Below are 21,352 nucleotides of genomic sequence, written 5' to 3'. Positions count from 1 at the left end.
GGGGCACGGTCAGGACGGGGGGAGCCGGGGGCCCCGGACGGACACGTCCTTCCCCGGGGACACCGGGAAGGGGGAGCGGGCAGGGGACAGGGAATGGAAATCGGCCTTGGGGAGCCGAGCGGGAGCCGCGGAGCCGACCTCAAAGCCGAAGAGGAGCCGTTAAAGCCGATCAATGCTGATTTGCACTGCAGAAGGAGGTGCCCTCCTGTGTGCAGGCTTCACGCCACCCGGCTGGTCGATAACGACTTCATTCCGGTGCGGTCCTTCAGCAAGGAGGCACTCAAATGTATTTTTTAAAAAAATAGATATAGCGATCGGGGCTGCACGGAAGCAGGGCCTTTGAAATCGAGGAGGCTGCCGCAGGCTTCTCCCCAGGCCTCGCGCTGCTGGGGTTCACCTTTCTCCTATCGATCACAGCAGGTGACGCTTGCTAAAAAGCAGGACACTAATGAATGCAACAGCTACCCCAAGCCCCACTGCTGCCTTTACAAGGATCCCCGAAAAGGATGAGGTGGCTTGGCTTCGCGGCAGTAGCATCCGTGGCGTCCAAACGGCAGAGAGAGAAGTGTGGGAGCTCCCAGAGCATCTCAGCATGTCGCCTGTGCCCCGGGGCTCAGGTGACCACTGCCCCGTCACGTCCCTGTGCCTTCCGCAGCCTCAGAGCTGCCCCGGGCTGGTTTCTGCCCCTCATGGGCCGCCGCTCACAGCTGGGCCGTGCCCTCGGTGCCAGCAAGTCCCCAGCCAGCTTCAGATAATCTCAGGCCAGGCTCTTGGGTCAAAACCATCTGCTAACAACAAGTGCTTCATTAGCCTGGTGGGCAGCTCTGGTTAATGGGCTTTGAGGACCCCCACGGTGCCCCTTGCACCCACCATGCTCCGAAATGGCGTCACCCTTCTGGATGTTTTACTGCAGCTTTCGTCCACGCTGGAAGGGGCGGTTGGGCAGGACTGCCGGGCGGTAGGAGGGAGCTGTGGGGTGGCCCAGGGACGCAGCATGCCCCGTGCCCCTCGCCCCCCAGATCTCCCCAGAGGGTGTGTGCAGAGCGCTCGGGCGGGAGGCAGCAGGCCGAGGCCCCGTGCGCTCTGCCTTTTCTTCCCGGGGATCGATAGCTGGGCGGCGAGAGAGGCGCCTTTGGAGGGAAGGAGCCAAGCTTTGTTCCACAAAGGTGACAATTAAAAACGGCTTCGTTAGCAGAACCGGCCGGGGGGGGGGGGGCGGGGTGCCGTGGGGACCAGGGGCTGAGCACACGCTGCTGCTCTGTGCTCAGAGGCGACCGGCTCTGCTGAGGCCTGTGCTCGGTGTGATGGGGGGATGCCCACGAATACACAAATCCCCTGTGCTGGAGGGTCAGAAATCAACCCCCTGCCCCAAGCTGAGAAATTTGGGAAGTGCCAGGACACCGGGAACTGGGGCTTTAGCGGCAGAGGACAAATCCCATCTGGCCTGATAAGCCTGGGAGCAGGCGGGAAGGTGCCGCGCTGGGCTGCTGGCTGTTCCTGTGTGACCCCCAAGTGCCCCGAGCAGGGTCTGCCCGTGCCCCACCACAGGCCTTGCCCGGCTTGCCCCCCACACTGGCAGGTCTGGCTGTGCTGCTGCCACCCTGGGAAGCCCAGCGTCCCCAGTTAGCGACCCCACCTTCGCACACGTGTGTGCAAACACATACACACGTGTGCACACTCTTGGGCTGCAGAGGGCGGCTCCGACCCTGTCCCCGGCGTGGGGGTGGCTGGGGCCGTGGCCGTGCCCCCCTGCCCACTGCCCGGTGCTGAGGCCCCGCTGCAGCCGGGCGGATCGTGCCCACGGCCCCTCGCCCTCCGTCTCCTCCCTCCCACTCAATTAGGGGCCCTGTGGGGCGCGGGAAGCGGGCATCGATCGGGGCTGGTTGCTCGGGTGACGGCAGCCGCGTCCCCGAGCCCCCCGGGGAGCGCTGGCTCGCGCATCGCCCCCGGAGCCGCCGAATGAGGGGGGCCGCGGGCCGCTTGCGAGACCCCAATTACAGCCTGATCGATCCCACTCCGGTCCCCCCCTCCAACTTGCCGTGCCGTGCCGTGCCGTGCCGTGCAGGGGGGCAGCAGGTCGGGTGGGCGGCCCCACACGGGCACCGCACAGCCCCAACGGGCAGCCGGAGCCTGGCACAGACCCCGCTGCCTGGTGTGCACGCTCACACGCACAGTCACACACGCACACACACGCGTGTACACACCACACTGGGACCCTCCTGCAGAGCCTGGTGCACACTCACACGCACACACCACACTGGGACCCTCCTCCTGCACCCCCCCCCCACCCCGGGACGCCTGGGCCCCGCTGCAGCACCCTGGACAGCGCCGGCACCGCCGCGATGGGCGCTGCCCCCGCCGCGGGTGCCCGGGCCCGTCCCCGGGCACAGCAGGGTCTGTCCCCACCGGTGCCTCTGCTCCAGGAGGGTCTGTCCCCGGGGGCGCTGCCTGAGCCGGGCGTCCGTCCCCACGGCTGCTAAGGGGGACGGTGGCTCTCCTCATGGATGCCCTCTGCGCCCAGGTCTCCCATGGGTGCTGGGGGGGGTGTCTGCTCACACGCACAAGTGGCTGCGAGTGGCTGCAAGCACACGTGTCTGTGAATGCCAGCACGTGTCTGCTCTTCCACCCCTTCGCAGGCAGCCTCAGCGGGGTGATGGGCACCGGCACTGGGGAAGACGCTGCTGGGCGGCCGCGGGGCTCGGCCGGCGCGTCTGGGCCTCGGCGCCCCGTCCGCCCACAGACGTCAGCCCCGCACACCGGCTCGGTTCATCGGTTCGTTTTCTTTAATAGATACCCGGCGCTGCAGGGCCGCAGCCCCGGGAGCCCGGCCGGCCGCCCCGGCGGCACCAAGCGCCGGCCGAACCCCAGAAGCGCACGTCGCCCCGCGCCCGGCGCTGCTCCGGCACCCGAGGGGGCGAGCGGGCAGGGGGAGCCGCCCCAACGAGGTAGTTTGGCGTGCACAAGGCAGCACCTTGCTCTGTGCTGGGGGCCCCGGCGTCCGGGCGGCCTTCCTCGGGGGGCACCGCTGGGCCTCACCGCTCTGCGACGGGCCCCTCCGCGCTCTGCCTCCCCGGCCTGCACCCAGCGAGCTCCTCCCAGTGCATAAAGTCCCAACGCTGGACCCACATACAGCCCCACCCCATGCTCCACCCCCACCAGTCCCACCAGTTTCCCCAGTATCTGCCTCCCCCCTCCCCGGAGACCTGTGAGGTTCCCCCAGCGCATGCCCGTAGCTGGACCAAGGCTGAGCCGGGACGTTGAGACCCGAGCTGTCCCCACCACGGGGGACACCACCACCGGGGTGCTGGGGGGGCCCCAGGGATGGCGGGGGCCCCCAGTGCGTGGGTGCAATGGGGCAGGGAGGTGTGTGTTGGGGGGGGGGGGCCACGGTGTGCACGCCGGGGCTGCAGGGTGCGCGGCAGGCGCGCACGGGGGACACGGGGCGCCGTGCACAGCGGGGGCAAGCCTGGAGAACGCGGGGCGCCGTGCACAGCGGGGGCGCGCGCAGCGGGTGCCCGGGCTCGCGCGTGCACCGAGGGTGCGTGCCCCGGGCGCAGCACGTGAGGGAAGCAGCGCGGCGAGGGCGTCCGCGGGGGATGTGGCGAGCGGGGGACGCCGCGCGGGGCTGCGGGGGACGGCGGACGTGGGGCTGGGGTGCAGCCGGGCGAGTGGGAGCTGTGCCGGGGAGTCGTGCGGGGGCACTGCCTGGCGGAGAAGGCGCCTGCGCAGGACGGCATGGCGGGGTAAAGGGGGCACGTGCGTGGCAAGAGGGCTCCTGCGGGTGCTCACAGCCTTGCATGGAAACACATTGCAGCGTAACGCTGCAGCAAGAGGCACCCTCGGGTTCCCCACCCCGCCTTGGTGGCCCAGCTGGGTCCCCTCCTGCCACCGCCAGCTGCCTCATGATGCCGCGTCCCGGCAGGCACAGCCCTGCCCTAGCAGCCCCTGCTGGGACCAGCTCGGCCCCACCGCCAGGCCGCATCCTCACCCACGGCCAAGGGCACAGCCCCCCGTGCCCCCCAGGCAGAGGGCAGACCAGTCTGGCTTGCCCCCGGGGCTGGGGTGCCCTCGGCGTCCGTGCGCGGCCCCGGGGACTCCCGGCCGCTTCGGGGGCATCGCCGCTACGGCGAGGCGCCGGCGGGAGTGTGGCTGTGCGAGGCGGCCGGGAGCGGCGGGTTCGGGGCAGGCATGGGGCTTGGCTGGCTCTGGGCGCTCCGTCCACCGGGGCCACTGGGCGCTGGGGGGGCTGCGGGCCGGCGGGCAAACAGGACGCCTAAGGAGCAAGAGAAAGGGCGTTAGGGCAGCCCAGGGCTGCCTGCTAATGCAGACAGGATTGGGACTCTGCACCCCCAGGCCCTTCCCCGCAGCGGGTCTCTGGCCCCGTGATCCCCGGGATGTCCTTGCCCATGCAGGACAGCCCCTGGGGTGGCCCGCGGCGATTTGGCTGGCAGGCCCACATGTTCCTGACCTTTCCAGCTCATTAAATATTTATTTGCCGATTTCTATTTTAATTAGGGGTGTCTCAGCACGGCAGAGCGCCGGGGGGCACGGGGCGACGTACATAGCCAACGTGGGTCATGCGCGTGCCCACGCACACGCGGCGCAGTGTCTGGCAGTGGTGCCTGCCCTGCCCGGCCCAACGGGGCTGTGTCCTGGCTCTCGTGGGTCCCTCCGGCCCCTCGGCAGGGTGCCAGCGGGGCCCGCGTTGGTGCATCCTCTCCAGGCACCCACAAACCCTCCAGGTTCCTCACACCAGTCGCAGCCTGGGGCTGCTGGGCGCTTGGTGCCTGTTGGTATCTGATGGAGCTTCTGCTTCAGCAAGGTGTCCCAATGTGGTCCCCCGAGCCCAACATCTCTTCCGGCACCCGAGTGGCCTTCTCTCTGCACCCACCATGCCTGCCCATATCCTCCAAGCCTCCTTGAATCAAATCCCCCTTGCTGCACCCCAAGGGGGTCCAGCTAAGGAGGCAGGACCCCTGGGCACTCCAGCATCAGGATGGCCCCAAATCCAAGCAGTCTCTGTGAGGCTCAGGTTTTCCATGGTTGGTTTTGCCCAAGGGCCTTTTTGCCCCTTGCAGCCTGAGTCCGTCTGTCCTTCCATCCCCTCTTGGCCCTTTGTTGCTGGCCCCTCCTGGGGGACAATTTCCAGCTTTGCTCTCCCCCTCCCTTGCCTGCCCCCTCTCCCCAGGCCCTGCCACTTCATTACGATGGATTTTATAGTAAAGACATCAGATTGAAGGAAGGACTTGCTGGCCAGGCAGTGGCTATAAGTTATTGGATTTCCCGGCCGCAATTACACAGGCCAAGCGGCCCTTCTATTTACCTGTGTAGACAACTCCATTTATTTCTATTGACATGTTGATACTGCTAATGCCGTTGGTGGACAGATTCAATGCGGTCTCCTGTCTGTCATCTGGGGAGAGGAAATACCAATATGAGTATTAAGAGAAACAGAAACAAGAACCTACCGGAGAGAGAAATAGGGCCCTGTCTTCTCCAGGCAGCTCAGCTCTCCAGGCCTGGCAGGTATCTCCAGCTGAGGCACTGGCCATGGCAGGGCTTCCTGAGGGCCTGGAGAATCGCGGGGCCGTGGCAATGCCCTTCTGGGGTGACCACAGCGCTCGGTGTCAGGGGATGGCTGGCAGAGGCGGGGGAGCTGCATCCCAGCCTTCCCATGCTGGACCATGCCTCCCGTGGTGTGCACCCATCCCTGAGCTTGTCCTGGGGCCCTGAGGCCATCTGGCTACTCCCTCCGGGCCCTGCACCCGGGCTGCCCCCATGGCAGGTGGTGCCCACCATGCTTGTTACCTCGGTTGGAGATCTTGATGTTCATAGGGAACTGGGAGGCCATGGCCAGGAGGTTGTGCTGCAGCGCGTGCTGCATGAGCCGCTGCTGCTCCTCCGCCGTCAGGGCCACTTTCTTCTCCGGAGGCTCCCCCGTCTCTAGCTTCTCCCGCAGCTGCTCCAGCACCGCTGCCTGCGACGCAGCCGCTGCCTGGGCTGCCGCGAGGTGGTGGCCGGCCAGTCCCACGGGGATGGCGATGCGGCCTGGCACCGCTGCCGACAGCACGCCGTCTTCTGCAACGATGGGGAGAGCTCAGCGGGTCCTGCTCAGCCCTGGGGGTGGCAGAGAGCCGGGGACAGCGCCCATCTCGCCATCCCCAGCTGAGCACGCACCCAGGTCTTGCACAGGCTGCCTGCTCCCGCCGGGCACCAGTGGGCAAGGGGGGCACAGAGAGGGGAGCATCTAGGTTTTGCTCCCCTCTAGAGCTGGGTAAGGCAGGAAAAAATAAAGCTTGTTCAGTCCCAAAAGAGGACAAATGACCCAAACTGCTCCTCTTTTCCCTGTAAACAGGGCAAGAGCAGCTGGGGAGATACTTCTGCTGTCCCAGTGGTGCCCATCACTGGGAGAGATGCCCAGTGCTGAGCAGATGCCCCATGTGGGGCAGATGTGGCCCTCACCCACCTTTCTTAATGGTGTGCACTTGGCTGATCTGGCTGCAGCTGTGCGTGGAGATGCTGAGGGCCGGCAGGGGCATTTTGGGGGAGCCCAGCAGGGTCGGGGTGCCAGTGGGCGAGTAGTTGAAGAGCGCCGTCCCGAAGGCCTGCCTCCGCCCCTCTCGCCGGTTGCTGTCGATGGCGGCCTGGAGCTCCCCGGGAGAGCTGAGCGCCCGCTTCTCGCATTCGTAGGGGTACAGGTACTTCATGTATCTGCGGGGGAGAGAGCCAGGATGAGACCCAGCACCACGCAGCTCCCGGCCACCCCTGGGCTGAGCGGGGACCAGGATGGGGATGGCACCCGTGTTGGGAAGGGGCAGAGCCCTCCATCTGCCTATGGGTCGCCACCACCAGAATGCAGCACCTGGGTGCAACAGACCCCTGCTTGGGTGCTGCGGGCAGGGTTGGGGCTCTAGGGCTCCTGAGCCAGCAGGATGCCCCACAGTTCGGAGTGTGTGGAGAAAGGGCCACCCTTGGGTGCTTGCACGGGGCAAATCCTGCTCGCCGGCGCTCACTGCGTGCGCAGGGTAAAGGCAGCGCTGGTGATGGAGGTAGGTAGGTTGAGGCCTTTGGTGATCTCCCGCCAGATCTTCTTGTTGATGACTTCGACCAGGCCCCCCTTGTCCGTCACCAGCCGGTACAGCGTGTACAGGTCCAGCACCTGCTTGGCCATGATGGGGATGCGGTTCACGGGCGTCCCTTCCAGCCGCACACAGGAGAGAGAAAGGGATGCAGGGTGAGGCCGCGGGGATGGAGACCCTCGCTCCCTGGGGACGTGGCCTCTCCTCGCCCAGCCGTGCTGGGACACTGGCAGCCTTGTCCCTCCCACCACGGCCACGTGCTGTGTCCCCGAGCCCCGCTCTGCCCCAGAGCTGTCTGCACGAGTGGGGCTCAGCCTGAGCTGCAAACTCTGCCCAAGACACAGGGTAAAGGTGGGTTTGGCTACTTAAGAGGCTTTCTGAGTGCTGGCTGCCAGAGACACCAGCAGCCCTAAATGATGCCTGGCGTGGCGGTTCCTCACCCCAGCTCTCATGGTGTCCTACCAGCATCCCTTGGTGATGCCCTCAGCCCATGTCCCCCTCTCACCCTGCGCCCCAGGACCCTCTGCCTGCCCTGGGTACTCCCTAGGGGCTGGAGAGCATCAGCCTGGTGCTGCTCCCGCAGCGGGTGGCAGACCCCAAGCAGGGATCAGCCCTGGCGCGGCGGGTACCAGCTGTCCCCTGGCATGTCCGAGGGGCGACTGGCCTCTCCGTGCCCAAAGCTGCTGCATGCAGCAGGCAGGGCGAACACCCACGCGGGTGAGGGGTGCAGGCGGGACCGTCGTGCTGGTACCGAGTTCCCATCGACGGAGACCCCGCGGGGCTGTCAGCTCAGCAGGGGGACGGGCAAGCTGCCAGCTGGGACGTGGGGGCATGGTGGGAGGGGAAAGACCTGCCCTCAGAGCCCCTTACAGAAGGTGTCTCTCCATAATGCGCTAGGCGCTTCCTAAGGAGCATCTGGCCCCTAAATCAGAGGACTCTCCCTCTTACACCCTCCAGAACCCCATAAAAAGGCACCCCCATAAAATTTATAGAGGGAATCACCCTATAAACACCCTCAGAAGCCCCGGGGATAGGGGGGGGTGCTCCACACCTCCTAGGGATGCCCAGCACCCCCGGGCTCTGCAAGACCACCGTGGCCACACACCTTCCTCGCGGCCACCGGCCCCGGCCGCATCGCCCTCCCCAACCTCCAAACATTTCCCCCCCCCCCAACACACACCCCCCCTCCCTCCAGCCGCCAAATAGCCCCGGCGGGCGGCGCGGCGCCGGGGGCCGCGGCGGGGCGCGCGTGCCCTGCTCGTTCCTCGGCGCCGGGCGGCGGGAGCGGGCCGTATCGGAAAGCCATCCATTTGGCCGGGGGAGGCTGTCAGGGCCGCGCTTCGCCCCGCAAACGAAGCCGTCGCTCACCGCCGTCCTCCAGCATCCCTAATTTATGGCCCCGATATCGGCTTGGCTCCTTCGCGTAAGCCTGAAAAATGAGCTCTTTTTATTCTTCTACCGAGTTCATTTAACTTTTTTTTCTCCCTCCCCCCCGCCCCCAGCTGGGCTGTTTGCTCCGTTCGGGAAGGGCGAGAGGAGTTTCTCCTCCCAAGAAAAAGGCAGGAAACATCCCCCCGACTCCCCGACGGACGCCAGCACCCCGATGGCCCTGGCAGGCGGCGGGGGCACGTGCGGCCCCTCCGCGACGGCTCGCTGCCGAGGCGTCGATGCCCCCCAGCGCGCTGCCAGCCTGGCACGAGGTGCGGGGCCGCAGCCCTCGGTGCCTCTGTCCGGGCGCCCGCGAGAGCCTGAGCGCTGCCCAGGCTGCTGGGGGCATTCGTGGGCCACCGGTGTGCCAGTGCGCAAGGGCCACCAGCTTCCCACCTGCCCTTGCCACTCCTGAGGACTGTGTACCACCATCAAGGATCTTGGGCCACCACCAAGGATCTTGTGCAACCTCCAGTGACCCTGTGCCACCAGCAAGAACACTGCCACCACCAAGGACCTTGTGCAACCCCTGAGGATCCTGTGCCCCACCGAGGACCCTGAACCACCACCAAGGACACTGCCACCACCAAGGATCTTGTGTAACCCTTGAGGACCCTATGCCACCATCAAGGACCCTGTGCAACCTCCAATGACCCTGTGCAACCTCCAATGACCCTGTGCCACCACCAAAGACTCTGTGCAACCCCTGAGGACACTGTGCCACCTCCAATGACTCTATGCCACCCCTAAGGACCATGTGCCACCCCTGAGGATCCTCTGCAATCCCCAATGACCCTGTGCCACCACCAAAGACTCTGTGCAACCCCTGAGGACACTGTGCCACCTCCAATGACTCTATGCCACCCCTAAGGACCATGTGCCACCCCTGAGGATCCTCTGCAATCCCCAGTGACCCTGTGCCACCTCCAACAACACCTCCAACAGCCCTGTGCAACTCCTAAGCACACTGTGCCACCCCCAATGACCCTGTGCCAGCTGGCACAGCCCCACGACAGACCCCAGGTCCTGTCCCCACTATGCATAGCCCCCCGCCCCCTTTCACCAGCACGCTGGGGGTGGGCACCGCCTGCCCCTCACATGCACCTCAGCTCCAAAATCCCCGGGCGGACGGCGTGGGGCCGCCGGGGCACACAGGGCCGCCTGGCGCCGCAGGCAGGGCCCTGGGAACCGGCCGCAAAACCTCTGAAGGCAAACAGCGAAATTCCTCTGCGCGCCGGGTCCGCGTCCCCCTCCACGCCGGCACCCCAGGCTTCGGCTCCAGCCGGGTGCTCTGCACCCTGCCGGCCCCCCACGCGCAGCCGCCCCGGCTGGCCCCTACAGCCGGGGCGCCCCGAGCCAGCAGCAGCCCCCCCGGGTCCCCCCGCCCTGCTCCTCCCGGCGCTGCTCGTTTAATTAGCCCCGGCCCCCACCGGTGAGCGACTTAATTAGCTCTGGAGAGAGAGATAACGACTGTGCGGAGCAGCCCATGAATCTCGCAGCCCCGCGCGCTGACGGATGCGTGGGGCTGGCGGGGGGGGGGCAGGCAGCCTCCTCCTCCCCAGAGCCTGCGCTGGGGGGCCGGCGGGAGCCACGGGGGTCTTGGCCCCTGTCCCCACTGTCCCACGGCAGGTGTGGGGCTTGGGGTGGCCCTTTCTGCTGGCCCTGTCCCCCACGCCGCGCAGCTGGCCCCACTGTCCGCCCCCCCATCCAGCCCCCGTTAATTAGCTCGGCATTAACCTCTGCCTGGGGTTTACTGGCTATCGAGCGGCATGTTCATTAATCCGCGCGCCAGCAAAAGGCTCTAATTAATACAGCCGGCCACGCGCCCGCGCTCGGCAGCTTTTAATTGTCGCAGGCCCAGCCGGGGAGGGCGAAGGTTAAAGCATTTATCGAGTCCCCGGGAGCTGGCTTGGCCCCCCGCACCGAGAGCAAAGATTTCCGATGTGGCTGGGCCGGCTGGTGGGGCCCTTAACCCCTGGGTGCCCAGCGCTGCCCGCTGGCTGGCCCTGGGAATTGCTGATGGGCTTTACTGCTGGGCATCACCATGGGCATGGCTAACGGCCACCACCATGGACATCCCTCATGGACATCACCATGGGCATGGCTAACGGCCATCACCATGGACATCCCTCACGGCCATCACCATGGGCATGGCTAATGGGCATCACCATGGATATCCCTCATGGCCATAACCATGGGCATGGCTAACGGCCATCACCATGGACATCCCTCATGGGCATCACCATGGGCATGGCTAACGGCCATCACCATGGACATCCCTCATGGACATCACCATGGGCATGGCTAATGGGCATCACCATGGACATCCCTCACGGCCATCACCATGGGCATGGCTAATGGGCATCACCATGGATATCCCTCATGGCCATAACCATGGGCATGGCTAACGGCCATCACCATGGACATCCCTCATGGGCATCACCATGGGCATGGCTAATGGCCATCACCATGGACATCCCTCATGGGCATCACTAATGGCCATTGCTAAAGAGTATCCTTAACGGGCATTGCTAATGGGCACTGCGGCCAACCCCAGGCTGTAGGTCCTGTGGGAGCCCCTCCAGCCAGCAGCACTCTTGTGGGGCAGGTGCCCACTCAGGGTGACGGGGAGCAAATCTCGGGGGGGAAGCACGTGCATGTGTGAGTGGGGGTGACTCTGACGGTGTCCACGGCGCGTATGATAACGCATGTGTTTGGCCATGCAGATCTCAGTGCAGCCCCTGGGATCTACCTCAGAGGCTTGCAAAGACCTGGAGCAGGTCGGTGTGCGAGTGGGACATGGCATGAGTGCCCCCGTGTAGCCACGGGCAGGGGCTGGTGCCAGCGAGTGCCCACCCCAAGCCACCCACCTTTACCTCTCTTCTGCATGAAGCCAAAGAGGTCGTCCAGGAACTCCTTGCGTTTTGGGTCCTCATCCAGTTCGTAGAGCTGGGGAGGGGGAGAGAGAGGGGTCAGCGCCGCTGGCAGGTCCAAACGCACACACGAATGCAAGAGGCAGCCGGGGGGTGTGCAGACAGGCGTGCAACGAAGGGAGAAAGCTGCAATGGTTACTAGTGTGTGTGCAGGCACGTGTGCGCGTGGTGGGCACCCACACACGTGAGCATGAACATCTGAGCAGCCCTTAACCGAGGAGCCGCCGCAGCCCCCCTTCTGCTGCGGGCACCCAGGGGCCCACCGCTGCCGGCAGCACGGGGATCGCCTGGTGCCGAGTCTCCCCATCCCACCAGAGCCTCCGCTGCCGGGAGGCTGCTCGTGTGCCTCAGTTTCCCCGCTGCTTGCCGGCGTTTCTGCGAGGAAGCCCACACCAGGACACGGAGAGCCAGAGCCAGGCAGCCATGGCCCCTCCTGGGGCACCACCGCCCCGGCTGCACCCCGGCCAAGCGCGCGGGCGAGGGACTCAGCTCCAGGCCCCCAGCCGCGACTCCCAGGCCGATCCGGCGCCCTAGACCTGCGGCTGAAGGAAGGAGCCGCGGGGACAGCGGGACTCCCGAACCTGGGTGCCCGACGTGCCGGCGCCGCGCGCCGCCCCGGGAGCCGCCTGATTCCAGCACAGGCCCTCGGTGACCATGACAAATTGGAGGCTGCCGGATCGATGGCCCAGCAGTAAAAGTCAGAGCACATGAAGGAAAAATTAGCACCAATCGAAGGCGCTATAGACACCAATTCCTCCCAGCGAGCCAGGCAAGAATTTAAAGCCATTGAAAAGAAACAAAACTCAGCAGTCCGGAATGGATTTCCAAAACATATACAAAGAAATGCAAGCTGGAAAACAAAGTCGGGCGCAAAATAGAGTCGTTTAAAAAACAATTGTGCTGGGAAAGGCTGTTAAAACCCGATAGGCGCGTCGCCCTCCTCCTCCGCAGAGCACATCACTCACGGGGCGGATAAAGGAGCCGGGCTGCCGGAGGTGTCAGCGGCCCCGCTCCCAGCACCAGCCACCAGCCGCGTCCACGCCGCCCCCCGCGCCCTGCCTCCCGCCTGCTTCCCTCTTCCATGGGTGCTAACTGCTCGTCCCTGCTCTAACCCATGGGTGCTGGCTGCCTGTCTTAGTCTGGCCCCTAACTACCGTCCTCCACCTAACCCGTGGATAGGTCCTGGATCCCTCGAGGATCAAGGATGGTCCTTGATCCCTCACCTACTTCATAGGTGTTAACAGCCTGACCCTCACCTAATCCATGGGTGCTAAGGACCTGTTCCTAATGCTATCCACGGGTGCTACCTGCCTGTCCCTAATGTTATCCAGGGGTGCTGACAGCCTGTCCCTCACCTAATCCATAGGCGCTAAGGACACACTCCTAATGTCATCCATAGGTGCTACCTGTCTGTCCCTAATGTCATCTATGGGCGTTAACAGCCTGTCCCTCATCTAATCCAAGGGTGCTACCCCCTGCCTCTACCCCAGTGTATGGGTGCTAACAGCCTGTCCCCAAACAGACCCCTGGGTGCTGACAACCTGGTTCCGAACCAGTCCGGAGCGCTGAATCCCTGTCCCTTGCTCGGTCTGGAGGGGCAGCGGGTGCCCTTCCCTATGTCACGGTTCTAGGTGTCCTGACCCTGACCCACGCTGCTACCTGCTCCGCGGGGTGGCACCTCCCAGGGGGCTGCATCAAAACCGGGGCCTGGGATGGCAAAGCGATCCCCCCAAAAGGAGCAATCCCCCCCAAACTCCCCTTCCCCGACTGCTAGTGCCAGGCCACCACGGCGCAGAAGCAGGTGGGACCTCCGAGCATCGGGATCTATTTCTCCACCATTTATTAACCTCTAACCTTTTATCTGCGGGGCACCCAGATGCAAAAACACATGACATCCAGCACGGAGCAAAGGTCGAGCGGAGACGAGGGCGGCGGGAAACCGCGCCGCGCCGGCCGCCCTTGGGGAAAACGTCGCCTGCCGTGGGGACGCAGGGGGGGAGGAGGGGGACGCCACCGGCGGCGGGGGCGGATGTGCCGCGCCGGGAGGCAGTGGGATCGCGGGCTGGGGGGCCGAGGAGGCAGGAGCCGGCGCCGCGCGAGGCATCGCCGGGAGCCGCCGGTGCATGCGGCTGCCTGCGGCGCGGGGTGGGGTGGGGGGCACGGGGGCTCCGGGCGGGGGTATTTGTGACCCCTTCGTTAGGGATAAGCAGCCCTGCCTGTCCGGGGAGCTCCCCAAAGCTCGTCGGGGCGCAGAGCCGTTACCCTGCGGGGGATTAGGGCGAAGCCGCTCGCTGGCGGCTTGGGGGCAGCTCGCTCCGGGTGGCGCAGGGCGCGGGGACGGCGCGGGGACGGAGGTGGCAGCTCCAGCCCGGCTCCGGCGCTGCCGCTCTCCTTCCTCCTCCTCTTCCAAGGTGGTTACTCCCCCCTGCCCCCGGCATCTGCTCGGGAATGGGCCGTCGCTGCGGCACGGCGCAGCCCCGTGCAGGCGTGCGCAGCCCCCCGCGGACGCTCCTAGCTGCCCGCACAAGCGTGCCGGACCCCACACGCTGCCTGACACACGCTTCCCCGGATGGGTGCACACACACCACCCCGTGCGACACGGTACCGGCACACACGACCCCACATGGGCTCCCACACACCCGCCCGGGCACACACCTCCGCCCGGGGACTCGCACAGCCCCGCACAGCCGTGCGCAACCACGCACAACTCGTCGTGAGCATGCGCGCGCGTGCGTGCACCCGCACGGCTGTGCACCGCGGCACGCAGCCCCGCGCGGGCGTGCGGGATGCGCGCAGCACCCGCGAGCCCCCGGCGCGCCTCGGCGCAGCCCGGCAGGCCTTGCCCAGGGGCAATTGTGCAACACCAGCAACAGCTCCTGCTTGCAGTGACCTATGAGCAAGGACCCTTTTAATCGTGTTTGTATTGATATAATTAGTAACTCATTTAACGCCATCGATGTAACTATATTCCTCTATAAACAGAAGTATTAAACTGTCAAGCCCGGGGATCGATAGCCCGGCGGCGTGCAGCTCCACGGACCTCGCCGCCCGTGGGGACCCCCAAAAGCTGCGGCACCCCGAACGCCAGCCCCTCTCTGCCCGGCAGAGCCGCGGCGGAGCTGGCGCCAAGCCGCGGGCCCCGGAGCGGCTGTGCATCCCGCCACCCGGCACGGCGCGCCCAAGCCCTGAGGCGCCGGCGGGCCCGGGTCCCGAGCCCCCGCTCCCCGCTCCGGGGGCTCCCCACTCCATGCCCTCATCCCGTTGCCGTGGCGACGTCTTTCTTCCTTCAAGGCTGTGGGGATGGGGGGGGGGGCTCGCCGGGCGGCTCCGACGGCGCTTTATCCGAGCGATCCGGGGGAGATGCCGCCCCTGCGGTCCCCGGGGGGCTGTCGCCGCTTGCCAAGTGCCACCGCGGGACCCCTCGCCCAGGGCCCGGCCCGGCGGCGCTGGAGGGACGCCGAGCCGCCAGCAAGCGGGGGCTCCGGGCACCGACCACTGTTTAATCCTCTTAATCCGGGCCGTATCGATCGCGCGCCCTGCTCGGCTCCCCCCCGCCGGCCCGCGTCCCCCCTCCCTCCGGAGCCGCTTGGCAGGCACCGCATTGATCGGCCCTGCTGCTAATTTTTGCAGGTGGCCGCGGTTCACGCCGCGGGCTCGGTCGATGCGCTCGGCTCCCGGCCTCCATCCCCGGAGAGGGAGAGGACCGGGGAGCCCCTGGGGGTCCCACAGCAGGTGCCCCCGGTTTGCCCGTGCTCCCGCGCTCTACTTAGGCCCTCTGCCATGGGGATGGGCTCCCGGAGCACCTCGCACCCCAGCGAGGCTCCCGCAGGCTCCAGCACTGGAGCCAGCAGCAGGTTAATGGTTACGGGACGGCGCTGCCCAGGCGCTGGCTGCGGTCGGGGGAGAGAGGGGGGCAGCCCGGGAGAGCCGCCTGCTGCAAACATTAACCCGGCCTGGGGCAAGGCGCCGGAGCGACGGCTCGCGGCGCTGCCCTTGGGGGACGGCAGCCCCCGGCCCGGGAAACCGAGGCACGGGGCGCCCCGGTGCTCGGCTGCGCACGGGCTTTGCACGCAGGTTTGCAGCCGGCGTGCGTGTGCATGGCTCGAGGGTGGGGTGCACCAGGTTAGGTGTGCGTGTGCGTGCACATGTACGCTGCAGGGGTGTGCAAGGCAGAGCTGGTAGGTGGACGCACGTACGTGCACACACCTGGGTGCTGCAAGGGTGCACACAGCTGGAATATGCTATGTGCATACGCGTGTATATCAAAGCCTGGTATGTATGTGGGTTTTTTTGGGGGGACATGTGCACGGGGGGGTCCCTGTGTGCCCCAGGGGGCTAAGTGACCCTGAGGCTGTTGGCCACAGCGCGTGGCCCCTCCACCCTCTTCCCCTCCCCAGGGAGGCTCCGGAGCGGCGCAGCCGGAGGAAGTGAAGGCGGCAGGGAAGGCGATCCCGGCCCCGGCAGGTGCTCCCCGCCGCCTCCGCACGGCCGGAAAAGCCGCGCGGCCGAGCAGAAAGGGCGTCCGGGGCTGGCGCGCGCCGCCGGCCACCCGCGCCTCCCTCCCCGACACGGGCCGGTGCTCCCCGGGAGGAAACGGCCCGGAGCCGAGGAGCACGGCCCCGGGGCAAACACGGCGCCGGGCACGGAGGGGGTGAGCCCAGGCGCCGCGGCGGGCGCCCCGGTGCCCTGCGGGTTTGCCCATGCCGGCGGCGGCACTGACCCCTCGTACAGCCCCCTTCTCCGCCTGCGCGTGCCGCCAGCAGCCCCTGTACGGATGCACACCCCGCACGCTTGCGGTGCATCGCACCCGCCGCCACACGCGTGCGCCTCCTCCGTGTGCCGCCTTTTGCACGCTCGCAGGCTCCTGTGCACGCTCACCCGGCAGTTCACGCTCAGCCCTGTGCTCGCTCACGTTCACACGGGCACACTCATGCACCCTGTGCGCACCCTGAGTGCACACGCATCTGTGCCGCTTGCATGCTCACGTCCCCCGTATGTGCTGCCCCTGTGCATGCTCGTGCATCTGCTCTGCGCACGCTCTCCCTGCACACCTGCGGCAGGGCGCAGGCTGGGGGGGGTGCGGGACCCCCCCGCTAACCCGAGCGCGGCTCACTTGGGGCGGGTAGTATCGCACGGGGCCGCGCGCCTTCGTGAGCCCTCGCGGCGGGCCCTGAGCGTGGGGGCCGGCCCACGGGCACAGGATGTCCCCCCGGGCGCCCCGAGGGCCCCCACGCAACTCCGAAGCGCGGATGCAAGGGTCAGCCCAGGCATCCACCTGGGAAGCCAAAGCACGGAGATGTCTTGTGACCGACTCTGGGCACTTTTCTCCTGCCAAGTCCCTTCCTACCCCTTTTCCTGCCCTTTTCCCCCCTGCTGGCAAGGGTTGTGCCGCCCCCCACGCCCAGCGCCTCGGCGTTTATACCACGCTCGGGTTCAGCGAGGGCGGCCGTCTCCGAGAGGGAAGGACGCGAGGCGGGAAGAGAAATGCCGCGGATGTTTTCCGGCCGCCGCAAGCCTCCCCCCCGCCCCGGGGCGGGAAGAGCCGCTGAGCCCGGGAACCGGACAGTCCGCCTCTCCCCGCGCGCCCCATCCAGCTATTCGGCCTATGCCGCGCGCCCGGCCCGGCCGTCCCCGGGCGGCTCCGGCTCCGGCGGGCCGTGGGCACCCGCGCGCATACCTGGCGCATCCCAGGCCGAGGCGGGTTCCCGCTCGGCCGGTTCCCGGCCTCCGGCCGGGCTCCACGTTGTGCAATCGCCATACGGGAAGGTGGGCGGCGCGGGCGCGGGAGGCGCCGCTGCACCCCGACGTCGGGTCCCCGCTGTCCCCCGCCGCTGTCCCCCGGTCCCCGGGGCGGCGGCGAGCCCAAGGGGGGTCCCGCCGGCCAGGAAGGGCAGCGGCGTCCCAAGAAAGCCGCGCGCGAACCTCTCCACCTGCTCCAACCCCCAGGAGCGTTGTCCCTCTGGCCCCGGTCACTGGCAGAGGGACGCGTGGGGGGCACGAATCCCCACGGCCACGGCGTCCCCCCCACCTCGGCACTGGTGGTGCCGGGACTCAATCTGCCGGGGTTGGACCCACTGCTCCCTCGGGCCAGCACGGGAAATCACCGGGCACGTGGCGGAGCCGTAAATCCGCCCTGACTCCTTGCAGAGACCTGCGGGCTCCTTGGGGTGACCAGAGCCACCACCAGCCCCCCCTGTTCCCCCTGCCCCCGCAGTCCAGGGACGGGGCAGAGCCCAGGGGTGGCTGCTACAAGGCCCCGTTCCAGAGACCCCGTTTAACCCGTCGCGGGATGCACAGGAGGAGCCGGGGTGGGGGGCGACAGGCGCAGGGAAGTGCCCGGCGGCCCCGGAGGCTGGCGCGGGGGGCACAGCGGCGGCGAGGTGGGGACACCGGGGGATGCCAGCTGCGGCGGGATGGGGTTTGGTGGCAGCAAGGAGGCAGCGGGCTGGGGGGGGCATTAGGGGTGGGATAGGGACAGGGTGTGGGGGAAGGGAAAACAGGGAGGTGCCCACCAGGGTGGGACGGAGGAACCCACGGGTGAAGCTTGGGGACAGTGGGGGGCATCTGGAGGTGCCCATTTGCTGTGGAAGGGGGCTGGGGTGGTGGGTGCACGAGGGGTGCTTGCTTAGGGTGGGATGGAAACAGGGTTTGGGGGCAGTGGGGGGCACCGGAGACGCCCCCGGGGGGTGGGATGGGGTTCGGGGGCAGGGTTGGTTGGGTGCACTTTGAGGGGGGGGGTGAGCCGTGGGGGCACCGGGGGATGCCCGCCGGAGGCAGTGCCCGCCGGGCGCTCCTTACCTGCTTGAACTGCTCCTCATAGGTCCACTCGTGGTGCTGGGGCGGGTGCGGGTCGCAGGGCTCCCCTTCCTCCCCCTCCTCTTCCTCCTCCTCTTCCTCCTCCTCCTCCTCCTCGTCCTGCGGCTGCGGCTCGGCGGGCGGCGGGCGCGGGCCGGGGCCCGGGCGGCGGCGGGTGGCGGCGGCGGCGGGCGGCGGAGGCGGCGGCGGCGCGGGGCCGGGCGCCGTCGGGGGCCGTCGGGGCGCGGCGTCGGGGCCGCGGGCCAGGCGGGCCGCCTGCTGCCGCTGCAGGCTCTCCATCACGGCCGCCAGGCGCAGCCCCCCCGGCGCCCCGGGCCCCCGCGGCGGGGCGGCCGGCTGCGGGCACAGGGCACGGCCTCAGCCGGGAGGAGGGGGAGGAGGAGGAGGAGGCAGGGGAGGAAGCACAACCCCCCCCCCCTTCTCCTTGCCCCCGGGGGGGTGCTGCCCAAAGTTTGCTGCGGACCCGCCGCACCCGCGCTGGTGGAGGGGACCCTCCCGCCCCCCCCCCCCCCCCCCCCCCCGACGCCGGGACCGCACCTCGGTCCCAGCGGGGACCCCCTTCCTCCCCCCCCGGCCGGGGACCCCAGCCCGGTGCTGCGGGGCAGACCCCCACCTCGCTCCCACCGGGGATGGTCCCCACGGGATCCTGCCGCCCGCCCTCCGGCGGACCCTGCCCGGCGGGGGACCCCCGGCCCCACCGCGGACTCCGCGCCCCCACCGCGACGGGGCTCCCCGGCTGCCCCCTCCGCGCTCCCGCCGTCCCCGCGGTACCGGCGCCGCGGCCCCCTTACCAGGGCCGCCCGGGCCGCCAGGCTGGGGGTTTCCGCCGTGCCGCCGGCTCCGACGGCGCCGCCGGGGCCGCCCCGCCGTCCCGGGGCACGGCCGCCTGCTCCGCCCGGGGCCGGCCCGCCGCTCACATGGCGCCGCGGCCGCCGATATTTCTTTTATTCTGCAGCAGATGAGGGTGGGTGGGATTTTTTTTTTCCCCTCTTTTCTTTCTTTCTCTCTTTCTTCCTTTTTTTTTTTTTTTTTTTTTTTTTGCAACAAGTGGCAGGCGGGCGAGAAACACCCTCCCCGCTCCCATTTGCTAGCGCACGTCAAGGGAGTCATCCAGGGAGGGCCGGGCTTGCGGCAGCCCCGGGGGAGCGCCCGGCTCGGCCCCGGCCCCGGCCCCGGCCCGCCGCGAGCCCTCGGGGCCGCCCTGCGCCGGGGAGAGTGTGTGCGTGTGCGCGTGTGTATGTGTGTGTGTGTGTGTGCGGGTGGGGGGGTGGTGGTCGTGCATGCATGCACACGTGTGCCCCGGGAGAGCTGAGCGAGCATCATGGGCGAGCGGGTGCAGGGAGCCTGGGTCTGCACACGGGTGTGTGGGTGCTGGCAGAGGGGAGTGCAAGGCGTGTGACTGCGCACAGAGGGTCTGAGCTGACACGCGTGTATGTGTGCGTGCAGGCAGAGGTGAGTGTGTATTGCATGTGTGTGCGTGCAAGGGGTCTGTGCATGACTGCTTTCAGGCATGCTGGGAGAGCTGTGTGTGCGTGCACAGTGTGAGCATGCGTGCATGCACACGGGGAACACAAAGTGTGCTCTGTGTGCATGCACATGCTTGCACGTATGTGCTGGGAGAGCTGGATGCATGTTGTGTGTGCATGACACCTGCCTGCAGGTATGCGTGTGTGCTCGCCCTGGCAGAGCTGAATATGTGTGTGCATGGTGTCTCTGCCCAGGTGTGCAGTGCACACCTGGGGAGCTCGGTGTGCGTTGCATGCATGTGTGTGCACAGTATTTAAGGGTGTGTGTGTGTGTGTGTGTGTGTGTGCCTGCACCTTGGGGGAGTGGGGTGTGCAGGCAAACATGCGTAAATGCAGTTGCATGCGTGTGCGTGGGACTGGAGGGGGCTGAGCATGTGCTCTGGGTGTGCACGCACATATCTGCACACATTGCCGGGGAGCAGCAGTAAGTGCATGTAAGTGTATGCTGGGAGCTGGGCGTGTGCGTTTTGTGTGTTTAATGTAGGCGTGTGAAGTCTGCGCTGGGAGAGGTGCGTGTGTGCTGTGTGTGCACAGGCAGGCGTGTGCAGGCTGCTAAGGGGCATTTTTGGCGACCTGCGAGTGCTGAGAGCCCTGACCTCCGCCGGCAGCCTTGCGGCGCGGCCGCGGCTTGGCTGCCACTCTCGCGTTTGCTCTCTGCTGGTTTGTGGAGCAAGGCTAGCCCAGCTGGCACACGCGTGCCCGCCTGCCTGCGCACACATACTGTGCATACACACACACACACACATGTGCGTGGGGCTCAGCACCGCTGGCTTGCCCCACGTCCCTGCACATAGTGGGGTAAACTGAGGCACCGGGTGGGACTTGCCCCAACAGATGGGTCTATGGGGCAAAGCTGCAAGCTGGGGCGAGCACCCAGCACCCTGGCCTCACCGCCACCTGCACCACCCTGGTACCTTGCTGCCCCACGCAGGCTAGATCCCACGGCAAACGCAGGGCTTCCGCCTGCCAGGAGCATCCCCGCAATATCCCCGGGCTCCCCCTCTGCGGCCAAGGGGACAAGGCGCCTTCTCCCTCCTCTCCCCTCTCCTCTCCGGGGGCGGCGCCGGCAGGAGAGGAAGGAGCCGCCTGCTCTTCTTCGGGCTCCTTCAGCCTGGGGCGGCCGGACGGTTTGCCCGGGTTGCAGGCATCCCTCGGCTCTGAGCAGCATCCTCAACGCCGGGCTGCGGGAGGGGGCGGCTTTCCCCCCGTCTCACCCTGTGTGGTCCGCAGAGCGTTTTGCTGGGAGCGTCTGCGGCTGCTGCGCAGGGGAGCCGGTTCGCTCCCGGATGCGGCACGCCGGCTCTCGGCGTCTGCCCGCTTCTCCGAGGCCCTTGGCGGGGAAAAGCGGCTGCTTCTGGGCTCCGTGGGGAAACTGCCTGTTGTCCTTTCCGCGGCCTGCGCCGCATACCTGGGGGCAGCCCGGCTCCTCGGCAGGCTCTTCTCCAAGACGCCCCCACCCTGGCCCCGGCTCGTCCCTAACCGCTGGGAGAGCAGGGCGGCTCCGGAGCCGGAGCCGGCAGGGCCCCCAGGCGCTGTTTATCTTTGCACAGGAGATAAAGCAGCTGTCGGC

At 67.4% G+C, this 21,352-nt stretch overlaps 1 protein-coding gene across 1 annotated transcript; it reads right to left on the bottom strand.

Moving 5' to 3' along the window:
• Positions 1–4,121: 4,121 nt before the first annotated feature.
• ARID3C (AT-rich interaction domain 3C) lies at positions 4,122–18,550 on the bottom strand. The gene is made up of 7 exons (XM_062600090.1): positions 18,239–18,550; positions 11,384–11,456; positions 7,014–7,197; positions 6,467–6,711; positions 5,809–6,078; positions 5,324–5,413; positions 4,122–4,273 (listed from the first exon to the last, which is right to left on the bottom strand). Exons 1-7 carry the CDS (start codon positions 18,533–18,535, stop codon positions 4,122–4,124), a joined length of 1,311 nt encoding a protein of 436 aa, XP_062456074.1. The 5' UTR covers positions 18,536–18,550.
• Positions 18,551–21,352: the final 2,802 nt, after the last annotated feature.

Source organism: Rhea pennata, chromosome Z (genome assembly GCF_028389875.1).
Source record: "Rhea pennata isolate bPtePen1 chromosome Z, bPtePen1.pri, whole genome shotgun sequence".
In the NCBI taxonomy this organism is placed as follows: domain Eukaryota; kingdom Metazoa; phylum Chordata; class Aves; order Rheiformes; family Rheidae; genus Rhea; species Rhea pennata.
The sequence above is the reverse complement of the archived record's forward strand: the minus strand, read 5'-3'. Positions and strand labels throughout refer to the sequence as shown.

Excerpts from the sequence above, each read along its gene's own strand:
- ARID3C (XM_062600090.1), bottom strand. The coding sequence starts at position 18,535 with ATGGAGAGCCTGCAGCGGCAGCAGGCGGCCCGCCTGGCCCGCGGCCCC. Across the intron at positions 7,198-11,383 it reads TGGCTTCATGCAGAAGAGAG|GGACGCCCGTGAACCGCATC; the intron begins GTAAAGGTGGGT and ends TGCGGCTGGAAG. Across the intron at positions 4,274-5,323 it reads AAATGGAGTTGTCTACACAG|GCGTCCTGTTTGCCCGCCGG; the intron begins GTAAATAGAAGG and ends CTTGCTCCTTAG.